This window comes from Haemorhous mexicanus, chromosome Z, assembly GCF_027477595.1.
Source record: "Haemorhous mexicanus isolate bHaeMex1 chromosome Z, bHaeMex1.pri, whole genome shotgun sequence".
Taxonomy (NCBI): domain Eukaryota; kingdom Metazoa; phylum Chordata; class Aves; order Passeriformes; family Fringillidae; genus Haemorhous; species Haemorhous mexicanus.
The window spans coordinates 32126054-32139078 of record NC_082381.1 but is presented as its reverse complement, the minus strand read 5'-3'; the positions used below and the strand labels follow the sequence as shown (position 1 = coordinate 32139078).

General features: G+C 37.8%; 1 protein-coding gene across 1 annotated transcript in view; it reads right to left on the bottom strand.

Annotated features, from left to right (window-relative positions):
* The window catches only part of HSD17B4 (hydroxysteroid 17-beta dehydrogenase 4), a 62981-nt gene that overhangs the window by 42790 nt on the left and 7166 nt on the right, over positions 1-13025 (bottom strand). Inside the window, exons 5-11 of the mRNA XM_059873628.1 lie at positions 11981-12002; positions 11838-11884; positions 10984-11068; positions 8008-8195; positions 5548-5639; positions 4917-4941; positions 3170-3298 (exon numbers count right to left, since the gene is read on the bottom strand). Coding sequence (XP_059729611.1) covers positions 3170-3298; positions 4917-4941; positions 5548-5639; positions 8008-8195; positions 10984-11068; positions 11838-11884; positions 11981-12002 — 588 coding nt within the window. The remainder of the gene's footprint in view (positions 1-3169; positions 3299-4916; positions 4942-5547; positions 5640-8007; positions 8196-10983; positions 11069-11837; positions 11885-11980; positions 12003-13025) is intronic.

The window sequence follows — 13025 nt, the reverse complement described above, 5'->3', positions numbered from 1 at the left end:
CAACACCTCCTCCACTGAGCAATTAATCCATCACATCCGTATCTCAGCAATTTACACAAATGTTATGGGGGGCTGTGTCAAAGGCCTTACACAAGTTCAGAGAGATGATATTCACAGGCCTTCCCTTACTCAATGATGAAGTCACTCTGTCACAGAAGGCCATTGGGTTGCTCAGACGGGGCTAACCCTTGATGAATCTGTACTGGCTGTTTCAAATCACCTCCCTGTTCTCCAAGACCTTCCCACGCACACAGTTGAGGCTCACAGGATGATAATTCCCAACTTTCTAACTGTTTTTAAGACCCAAGAAATATACAATTACAACAAGGGGCATAATTTTGTCAGAAACAAACCTAGGAGGAAACTTTTTAATTAACACAATTATCTTATTATTGGTATAGGGGTATTTTTTAAATTGTTGGACTACCAGTGAACTCTAAAACCTTAAGTGTTCACCACCTCAGAATGGCCTACTATTGTACACCAAATCATTAGCAGACAAAAGGAAAAGACTATGCTGGAGAAGAAAGGTTGAAAATAGTCACAACAAAGGGCATCTCTTTCCAAAAGTATTAATTTTCCAGTAAGGGGACATTGCATATGAACCATTATCCTTTAACAACAAAGGAAACACCACAAGTGTTTAAACCTTTTTTAAATACATGTAAGGAAAGGTGACACTGCAGCTGGAAAACTTCTCTTACACAAATTCTTCATACACACACAAAGTATGCATACATACATACACACACACATATTCAATGTGTTTTATATTAAATTGCTCTATGTCAGACATAAGCTTTTAAGATGTGCCAGAAGTCAAAAAATGAGAACACTCTAGTTATTTTCTGTAAATAGATAGCTTCTAAGAGAATTAAAAATGCACAGAAATTTCTAATAGCCAATTACAGATCTTTAGCTGAAACTGGCTCACATTTTCACAACTGAAGAGAAGCTTGAGACAGAGTGCCTCACCCATGTCATAAACACAATAAATTCTGCTTCCCTAGATAACAAAACAACACACTAACTTGTGCAAGAGATACTACAGAATGCTGTGTACAGTATACAGCTTGCAAGACAGGGATGCCTGTTCTCTGCCTCTACCAAAACACAGTCTGATTCCCTTTCCACAATAGGAAGAATTGGACAACGACAGAAGAGGAAGTAGTACTCTTGTAGTAGAAAACCCAAGGAGCAGTTGGGTTTTCTATTACATCAAAAGCAAATACTTAATTCCTTTTTGGTTTTTTTTCCTACTGCACCTAATGCTTAGTACACAAATGCTCTTCACCACATTATATTACTGATATTAAGGAAATCTACAGGAAGAGGTTTAACTTGCAGATGTTAGGTATTGTACCTTTTAATCTTTACTTCAAGTACTCTAATTAGTTTCCTTTATTTCACAGTCAAATACCTTCAAGCAATAAAGAGGAGAATTTGACAGGAGAAGCAACTTCGACCAAAATTAAAAATTCTATTCAGCTAACGAGAATTTTCTTAACCCTTATGCTGATTCTCACAAATACACAATACAACAATTAATGCACAAGTTTTTATTCAGTATCTGTGGCTTGATGGCACTGGAAGGAAAAAGATACATCTTGACTAAGTCCATAACAGAAACTAAGGTATGGAAGACACATGCCAATGTAACATTTTTGATTTCCTGACTGTAGAAACCTGCCATATTGCATTGTAATACTTTTACTTGAAGTTCAAAATCTTCTTCAGTTTCTTCTCCCCATGGCATCAACTGGCAGATGTGAAATACCATATATAATGCTGAAGCAACTTTGAAAAGAAATCGCTATCTACAACACTTTTCTGCTAGCGACCCATAAAGTAATATAGTTCATGTGACAGGTCCTAGAACAGATCAGAACTGATAAAGCTGGAATTATGTTATTATAAACACCATTCCATAGCAGAACAGAGAACATGTATAAACTTGCATACATTTGGAAACAGGATACCTGTAAGTCAAATATCAGTAAGGTGACCTAGAACTACTGTTTGGATGGTTGCATTCCCCTGTGTGCCAAGACCTGAGGGAAAGGACAAAGTGTGTACTATGCTGGTTCTGGTAAAGGCATCTAAAAACATCTCTTTAAGATTTTTAACAAAATATCCTAATGGATTTTGAAACCAATGGCTTGAACATCTACTGTGCATTTAAGTATCTTTGAAATTCAACTGACATTGTATATAGCGATGCCTTTTTCCCTCCTGCCCTGCACTCTTAAATGCTGGCAAGGAACAAGAAAAGTAAACAAAGCATTGAAAGAGAAAATAATTCCAGTCACCAGCCAAGGGGGGCAATGTGACCCAAGAATATAAGGCACAGTAAGAACTTTTTTGCCGTGATATATCCCACAACTTAACAGAAGCTTTTTGGTAGTGAAATGTTCACCAAAAACCAAGATTCCAGAACTGACAAGAAAGCACAATTTCTCTCTTACACTATGCTGTCTGCATGTGGGTGCAATAAAATAAAACACTGTCATCAGTCTGACTCTAATGCTTACAATGACAATTGTATCACTTCTCTAGAAACTGTTAAGATAAATCATGTCTTAATGCTATAGGTAAGAACATAGCAGTTGCTTTAGAAAGATCTGACCATACTGAAACAGTAATGATTAATGTAATAGATTTACAAGAAAATTAATTAGTTCTGTACATTCTAAAGCTTCGGCAAATGTTTGAAAGAAATCATTCTCTTCTACCTTTGTTTACCCAAGCTATCCACATACACAGAACCAAAGCACAGTTTGGATTGGAAGGGACCTTCAGAGGTCAGATAGTCCTAGCCCCTATCAGCTCCTGAGTAGGGACATCTTCATGTAAATCAGCTTGTTGAGAGCCCTGTCTTACCAGACACTGAGTATTTCCAGGCATGGGGCATCCACCACCCCTCTGGGCAACTTATGCTAGCGTGCCACCACCATCACTGTAAAAATCTTCCCTCTTATATCTAATCTAAATTGAGACTCTTTTAGTTTAAAACCATTACTCCTTGTCCTATTGCAGCAGTTTTCACGTTTGTCCCATCTTTCCTGTTGTTCTCAGAGGTCTCCATATAGTACTGAAAGGCTACAATAAGGTCTCCCCAAAACATTCTCCTCCCCAGGCTGAATGTCCCCAACTTAAAAGTCTCCCTTACCTTGGATGGTTCTGGGTTTGCTGGCATTATCAAAGTCACACACCTTCTCCCATTTATCTCTCACTGCTTCAGGTGTCATTGGTTGATTCTTTCCTCTGACAATGGCACCCAAGGATCGCTCCCAGCGCACTAATGGGAAACATCAGCCAGTCAGTTCCAGTAACAAACAAAGAAGCTTTTCATTTCTTTAACAACTTTCCTCTAGGCCGCTACCTTCAAGATGGTACAATAAGGGAAACATTTTAAGTACTCCTATGTAACTCACGAGTATAAATTCCAGCTGGACTAAAAGGGTTCACTGCTTTAACTAGCTTTTAGAAAGGGAACAGCACTGGTTTTAAGTTTCGCTGAAGCAGTAACAAAATTTTTACTCTCCAGAAATACTAGTTTTAGGATTCTGTCTCCTGAAAAGTTGGATTCATCTACAGACTTTATCTTCTGAAGTAACTTTGACTACTACTGCTTAGGAGATCTTCTGAAAGCATAGAGAACTACAGGGAAAAAGTGAAAACCCCTTGTTAGCTGTAGAAGAACCTTAATAGCAATAGCCAGCTCCTCTAAATGGTCTCTGAAGTTGTATTTCAATACTGTAACCTGAGAGAAACTGGTAAGGCCAATGTGAAATTAGTTGCATAAGGATATAGACTTGGATTACTTGGATTGTAATTCAAATACTTAACCAGTCATGTTGGATTTGCCATTAATTAGCAGAAGGCAATGATTAAGGCCATACTGGTACCTCATTAACAATCTGGTTTCTTCAACAGTACCCATTATAATGATGAAAAATGGTATTTTCTCTTGGTCAAAGCGCAGATTTTCAGCTGTTTTAAAACCAAACTGCTTGTGAAGGGCAGCAAGATGTTTTGTGCTGGTACCCTGAGTCTTTTAATCTGTTTGCCACACCTCTTGGAAACACTATTCCAGTTACACAGAACACTTGCAGTTAGTTAGAAATGTACAAAATGGTTATCAAGTTGGAAAAAACCCACTTAAAAGTAAGCAGAATGACCTCCTGAATTAACAGCCCTACTTCTAACCCTCTGATGATACTCATGGAGGCTGAAAAGTTGTACAGTTCATGAAAACAGTGCTTGTACTAAGTTCAGTGGATTTAGGAAAAAAGTCAAGATATCTCACACACTGAATATTTTTTCTTCTCATAAGTCCTTAGTATCGCCTGCAAGTTTTCCTTAAATTAGTATTTAAGTTGGTTACTGGAGTCACTAAGGAAAATACATGGGTAGTATAGCTGCTGGTTATCTAAGAAGACTAATTGCCTTAACATGCCTACACGCTAGTATTTTAACAGAAGCATAAGTAATAGTGAAAAGTAATGAAAAAAATAAAATGAGAAATGAAAAACATGCCTGTTTATCAGCATGTGATATTTTATACCATGAAAAATTAAAGTTGTCAAGAAAAGGCAGCAACATATACTTAGCACCACAAATTCTACTTCAAATTATGCCCAGGATCCAAGAGTTGAAGTTAATTAGGCAGATTTTCAGTCACTGTTAGCTCAAAAGCAGACAATGCACATACCTAAGTTACCAGTTTTTCTCACATGAAGTTAAAGTTTTTACTTTTAACAAATACAAGCAGTTTCCCCAGAACCCTAGGCTTTTATTCATCTTCTTGCCTGAAGTAAAAAATGTCTTGCGCACACAGTTTAAGTCTAAACAAAATTTGCAGTCTCAATATCAATTCCAAAAACAAGATCAATCCTCCAACATAAAGTACTTACATTTTCCAATCCACCCAGCTCCCACCTGCCAAGAAAAAAAAGAATATCATCAGCTTAGGACATGTCACAAAGCAAAGCTTTAGTAATGCTGGGAAACAAAACTATACTCCAGAACAAACTCAATATATTAAGAATTTCTGAACTACTGCTGGTTGTATTTAACAGTTTAATTAAGCACCTGAATGTGATCAACATAAAACAGCTTCCATCCAATATATGAGTTAGCAGTTTGAGGCCAATACCTATAATGAATATCATAATTAAGTAATTATGCCTTCCTGCAAGCTACTTTCTATGTCTGAATGATTTTCAGAACAAAAATGTCTTTTGAATTTTGGCATCTTTTCAACCTTAAAAGCATACAATAAGAATTGTAACAATCAAATTGGTAACATTTTGAGCACCATTTTGAGACCAGAACTTGACTAAGCTGCTACTGCCTGAAGTACTTGCCAAATACTGCACAACCAGATCGATATTTCTTCTACCTACGCTGAGTATGTAGGTCACATATGGTCATTTAGTTTCAGCAAAAAGTTTAAGGCCAGACAAGATAAAACAAACAACTGATATTGGGGGAAAGAGCAAAGGGAGGGAAGGAGGGAGAAGAAAGGAAAAATAAAAAAATTACCTCAAAAAGACTGCCATTTTCAGCACAGCTCTCGTGGCAAAGCCAAATTACTAAAGGAGCAACATATTCTGGTTTGAAAGCATCGACCAGATCTAGAGCAAATCAGAGGGGAAATTGTGAAATAGAAATACTCTACAGTTTCACCAAATTATTTAATCTAACACCCTCTTATGAACAGCAGAACCAGGAGAATTTTATCAATGGTACTCTGCCATGAAAAGAAAGCACCAAGTAAATGAAACATTTGAAGATTCAATAAATATGAATGCCTAGTGAGATACATATATGCTGCCAAATCCCATGACATGGCTTCTTAGCCAGAGAGATGAAAGCCAGTTTAACTGTTGGGAACACTGCTACATGCAGACTGCAAAGCCAGACAAACTTCCTAAATTTCCACCTGACAGGCAGCCTGAAACAAGCACAAGACGGCTATACATAATCCTGACAGAGATGTACCTGAACAATTTTCCTTTTAGTATGCTAGTCAACTACATACACAAAACTTTACATAATAATTGCCGCGGCTGACTGTTTAAGAATTATCTCATTTGGAAATGCTGATTTTCCCAAACAATATAAAGAATTATCACTCTGTTAAATTTACATATCAATCCTATTTTGGAATTTTCATTGACATCTAGCACAATAGAAAGCTATCTGAAAGTTGAGACATTGTCGTGGAACAGTGTGGCTGCCCAGGCAGCTGTTATCACATATTCTACCCACTGTCTGAATATTAACTTTGCTTAATTTCCTTTTTCAGCTTTTAGAATATTATTCCTTCAACAGTGGTAGATATATAGCTGTTCCTCAGCTAAAGGTCATCAAGCATTTTCAATTATAGCCAGATTTTCCCAGATGAAGAGCTAGGAAAGCTTATAATTACAACTACTTCTTTAATAGCAAATCTAAGGTAAACAGAATTTCATTTTTAGAAGTTCCATAAAAGCAGAAGAAAGGTGAATCCCATTTAATATGGCATGTTACAAGTGCATAGCAAACCCATTACGCCTTTCCAAAATATTCTACTTTATGCCACACATAATTTAGTCTCAAAATCTAGCCCTATACTATTATCATTAATGCTTGTAATCGACTCTTAAAATAATTTAAAAATAGGTACTAGAAATTAAAAAAAAAAAAAAACCAACAACAAAAGATGTAAACTGCATTTAAGAGTTCTTAGCAAGATCAAGAATATGTGGGTCAAGTTGAACATACATAACAATGTATGGCAATGAAAAAGCATAGGTGCCTGCAGACATCTGAAGACAAATAGGAAAGTCCTGACAAAGATAACAAGGATAATTTGATGATCTCTGAAAATGTTTTTAAATTGTGGTGTTCAAATCTTTTAGGAATATTTGAAAAACTGAATAGGGATGGAGTGAACGAGATAGGAAATAAATCATCAGAGCTGTTAGTACCTTAGAGAGAGACCAAAGGATCTCCCCCTTCTTAAAATGACTAAGAAAGAAAATTCTGAGGTATTTTTTATCATCCTATATAGATTAAATGTCTTCAGAACTTTCCAGCTACTGTAATCCATTTTACATTGCATGCTTCATATGTTTAGATCTTCTATAAACAATTCCAATGAATCACTAGAACTTACAAGACTGCTAGAGTCATGACCACCTGGATTATTTAGATCAAAACCAGGCTACTTCAGTCAAAAAAAATCAAGCACTCAATCTGTGCATAACATACAAAACATATTGCTCTCCAATACCCCGTTGATCAGTCTGACGAATGTGATGATTTCCTTGGCTTTGAAATCTGCCCATCATAAGGGAAAAGAAGGTCAGGAGTGAAATGAAAAAAGCTGATCCTAGAAGATTTTCTGAGAGCAATTTCCTTTAACAGAACTTTTTTTCTTTTTCCAAATTATTTTTCTTTCTTCAGGTCATTTGCCAAAGTAATTAGTCAGTCTATTTATCCTAAATTTACACTTACTTACTCTGTTAAACTGTTCAAACTTTCAAAGATCAGTAGCCATGCAAAAAATAAAAATTAAGCAACTCAGTTCACTACCACCTCCTGGTGATCATGGAACCACTAAGTACATATATAACATGTTGTGCAAAAACCCAGTATTTTGTAATTAGGCAATACTGTAACAAGTGTAGACACCTTATCCACATACTTGATGTCTCATGTGATGAAACCAACAAGCCTTTCCAGTAGTGTAGGAGGATCTTGGAAGAGATTACAATTAAAGAGTCTTGCTACATGAAATTGCTTTTGCAAATGAGAAAATTTGCTTCATATCTTGTGGCAGAAAGTAAGAATTCCTCACAACAGAAAAAGCAAATAAGTTGACAGTTCAAAGATAAAAAGATAGTAGGAAAAATGAACTGGTAGTGCAAAGGACTTGCATTTTCTAAGAGGTAAGAAAGTTTATTGCATTTCAATTCACTGAAAAATACCAGTACATGTAGGCCTTAAATTATTCACCTTGTGGCATGACAGTCTGGGTCAGCCTGGATCCAGCAGTAGGAGCAATGGTGTTGCAGTGGATGTTATATTTCCGGCCTTCAATTGCAATTGTGTTTGCAAGACCCAAAAGGCCAAGTTTTGCAGCACTGTAGTTTGCCTGACCAAAGTTTCCATATATTCCAGCAGCTGAGGACGTCATAATTATTCTTAAAGGAGAAGAGAGGAAAAAAAATTAAATTATTTCTTCAAGTTATTTGATTCTACACAACAACATTTGCCAGCTTTGGCATTATAGTCTCCATATTCCACAAAACAAATAAGAAAATATTATTTTTTAGGTACTAATCAGGTAACTAATGTTTGATGGATAGCAAACACATCTCACAAATCCTGATGCATTGTCAGAGTAGCAGAAAACTAACAAAGTCATGAGGCTTTCTGAGTGATATTGCAACATTAGGAAAGACATTCTGTGACACTAGGTCCTGTATAGAGAGAAGTAACTTCTTTTCATTTCTATCCTCATTTCAGGTGGTATTATTCTCACAACTAATAAAAGGCTTCAGCACTCAGAAGAAAATTACTTTACTGAAAATTACTTCCCTTAACATTATCTACCTGGTAATATCTAAAGATCTGTTCTCACAGAACTCACATTCAAAGAATTCTAATATGCATTAAATGCATGACAGAAGAAGACAGGAAAGGAAAGTCTTGGTCTTTGCGTTCCCATTATTGCTTTGGATGTGAGTGAACTGCTCACATGAGAGCTCTAAAACCACTGCAGTTCACAGCTGGTTTGAGGCAAGAAAACGTTGTACTGCAGGTCATCTCAATTACACAGAAATGGGTCTACATGTTCATTTTTAATGGAAGCCTGTCATGGTTTGACATTGGCCAAATGCCACGAAAGCTCCTCACTCACCCTCTCCTGCCAGAGCTGGGCAGGGGAGAGAAAAAATTAACAAAGGGTTCATGGGTTGAAATAAAGATTAGGAGAAAACACTCCAAGTGCAAAGCAGGCTCAACTTAAATGTACAAAGTAAATTTATTACTAAGAGAGACAGAGAAGTATAAAGAGAAGTAAAATAAGCCATTTTCTTCCCCTAGCCCCTCCCTCCTTCCCACTGACAGAACAGGGAGACAGGGCACAGTAGTTTGGTCAGTTATCACCGAGATTTTCTTCCTCTGCTCCAGGAGAAGAGTCCATTCCCTGTGAGGCCATGGAGTCCCTCCTACAGGAGACAGCCCTCCCTGAAATTCTTCAGTGTGGGTCTACTCTCACAAGCAGCAGCCATCCACACCTGCTGCAAATGTGAGTCCCTCCCACGGGCAGACAGTCCTCCCAAAACTGCTGTGACATAGGTCAATCTTTCCATAGGGTACAGTCCTCCAAGAACAGGCTGCTCCAGCCTGGAGCAAGGACCCTCTCTTTCCACTGGGTCTTCCTCTGGATCACAGCCTTGTCCAAACACCCTCCTGCTGGTATGGGCACCTCCCTCATGGGCTGCAGGCAGATCTCTGCATCGCCCACAAATCCCCATGGGCTGTAGGGGCACAGCTGCTTCACCATGGTCTCACCACAGCCTGCAGAGAAGCTCAGCTCTGGCACCTGGAGCACCTCCTGCCCCTCCTTCTCTACTGACCGTGGTGTCTCCATGTTGTTTCCCTCTTATGTTCTCACCTCCTTGTCTTCTCTAGGCAAAAAGGACTGTGTCCTTTTATTCTGATTCTGATTTTGATTTTGTTTTGAATCTGTTATCAGAGAGGCGTTACCATCACCTCTAACTGGCCCAGCTTTGGTTAGCAGCATGTCCATTTCCAGAGCCACCAGTGATTGGCTCTGCTGGACACAGCGGAAGCTTCCAGCTGCTTCTCACAGAAGACACTTTGTGATCCACCCACTACCAAAAACCAGGCCATGCAAAACCAACACAAAGCCTTTTCAGATTCTGTTGAAATCTACTTGTAAACACACAGCATAGCTGGGATCAACATATGTTTCACTTTTTTTATCTGCCTCACTGCCAATAATCTAATGCTTTTAATCTAAGTAAAGAGAAGTGTTGCAAGTAGTGGTTCAATATGATGAAGAAAAGCTACAAACTCTATGTAAAGCAGGCATTTTGCAGATGGCACATGTCCATCTATAAACTGCAGAAGCACTCACTACCACAGCTATCTGAGCAAATACAGAAAAAGAGACATGGGAAACATTATCCTAAATGGATACAACTCTAGAATTAAGCTGTTTTTGAAGAAATAATTTAATTTTCAATTCCCAGACTTAAGACTTTTGCTATCCTCATAGTTCACTTCCCTGGATGAGAATGAATGTTATTCAGGTCACAGGATGAGAAAACAGCTCACACAGTTTTCAACATGTGGGTATGGTTAAGATTAATATAATCAGTGCTTTGATAAGGTTTTTGATAAAATCACAAAAATGGGGAAAAAAATCTGATTTCACTGCACTATTTTTGATTTAACAGTAACACATACCATAAACAGACTAAGAACACCCCCATACCTTTTAAGACAAGTACATTTGTCCAAAGGGCTAAAACTGACAAAGAAAACTCATGACAACCAAACACCAAACAAAAAAATCCATGGCCTACAAGCAGAATTGCATGTACCAGTCATTTGAATAAGAAGGAACAGAACAAGAGTCCCTCAAATTTGCAGTAACACACAAGTAACAAACATTTCTAACCAGTCCTCATTAACTGATTTGGTATTTTTACATAGTTACAACTTCCTTTTGGGAGAGTCAGAAAAATACATTTAAATACTGGGGAAAAAAAAAACCTTTTAACATTTGGCTGAGGAAGCAGAGAGCAGGGATCAGAACTGTAAAGACATTTTCACTGATTTTGCTTCAACCCTGACAAAAGTGAAAGAAAAGAATGCAAGATTCCTCCTTCACTGTTTGGGCATGCATCAGTCTGTTATACCCTACTGAAAAATACAATACAGAACACACATTTTTACCTGCCAAACTTCTGATTTTTCATATGATTCCATGCAGCTCGGGTGACCAGAAACGACCCCCTCAAATGAATTCTGTGAATTATATCTAGGAACAAATTAACATCAGTTTAGTAATTCCAAGATTTGTCTCCCAGCTTGATATGCACGGTGTTTCTTCTTCATTACTAAAATGCACTCCCTTCACACTGTTTTTTGTTGGGTTTTGGGGGTTTTTTTGGTCTTGACAGACCACTTTTCAGTACTTGCCTGAACATACATTGATTATGAAGGAGCTGCCCACCTATACTACCTCTTGAATGGGCCTCTCCTGTACAGAATTCACAAGCATTCAAATTTCCTGCACTTCAACAGACTCAGACTGGAAGTACAGAAGACAGACTATGTAAAGTACAGAAGAAAAACAGTCTTTGTAAAGTCTCCTCCACTGACTTATCATCACCTACCATCTCAATGAAGGTTTTGTTTTTTCTTCTGTCCCCTGGCACATCAGCTTGCTTTCCTCTTTGCTTAGTTCTGGGTCTTTTAAGCCTGTTTAGTATTCAGCCACTCAGTGCTGGCACTAGGAATATTGAGCTCACAAAAACTATTGTGTGTAACTCACCCAGCTCCTTTTCTTATTGCATTTGGCAACCAGGAGTGGGAAGAAAAGTCCTTCTTCCCCTTTGGAACTACATATACCTACCATGTTGCTGCACAGACCTGGCTTGCACTCTGAACACAAGCAGCTTTCCACTAAGCTTGCAGGGCAAAAGGTAAGCCTTTCCTGTCTTTTCTTTCTTATTCCCGTGGGAGGGATGTACATGTCACCTTTTGCATAGAAAGAACATTTGGAAGTAGTTTTAAAATCAACTCACCCCAATCTTCGTCACTTATCCGAACAAAGGAACGGTCTCTCAGAATCCTAAACCACGACATTAGGAAAACAAAACAAACGCAAGATCAACATTTGTTTGCACAAAAGGGACAGCTCACAGTCAAATAGGACAGGTATACTCACCCAGCATTGTTTATAACAATATCTGAAATAAAAAAAAGGTAACTAATTCAATGCAATGATAAAATACAAGCTTGTTTCTATTTTTCTCCCACTTCCATATATATACAGACAAGAACATGGGACATATACATCATATTACATATATTCTATAGGTCCTTGTCCTGATTAATGAATTCTACCCTTGGACAAAAATTATAACATAATACTTCAGGACAGGCAAGTCTCAACCCGACAAGGACCTCAATGGACAAAGCCTGAAAGGCAGGCATAGCTGTGAAGTGCTGGCTGCCTAGGAATCCAGTATCTGCAGGATGCAGCCATCCTCTACAGTGTTGAAGCCTGCTTTGAATTTCAGAATGCCCCGATTATGCAGTTTATGCCACCACCTCTGTTGCAGTAGCCCAAATGATAACTAGAGGAACTACAGCCAATAAAGTGACCTGGATCATAACAATTTCTTCTCAGATATTTAACTGGGCTCCTTTTGACTTTGTTTATGGGTACTTTAAGCCATTTAACCCTGAGTTAAACTCACCAAGTGGTTTCAAATAGTGGAAATCACATGGTTAAAAAGAACTTTACTTGTTAGATAAAATACCTAAGGTTTTCTTTTTTTTCATTTCTGTTAATGCATATTGACCTTATGTAAGCAAAAGAGCTTACAAAACTTGAAATGCTGCTTTCAGCAACATTATTTATGCTAATTCTATGCAGCCAGTTATAACATTTCATAGACTTTGTGCTTTGTGACAGAAATTGTTAACCATTATTGAAGTTCCAAAATTCTGAAGGGCAGGAAAATACAAATTATATACTAAGCTTTAAACTTCTGCTAAAACAACAAAAAAAACCAAAAAAATACCCCAACAGAACAAAGCAAAAAACCAGAAAAGTTGATAATTCAGGTTAAAAGCTGAAAGCCCTTAGTCAGATTTCACTGACTACAGGCATCAGGGGTTGGTGAGTACTACTGTGGTCACAAAGTATTTCATACACAGGTTGTTAATTGCACTGCTTATAATGGCTTTGCACTTGCAAACAAGTT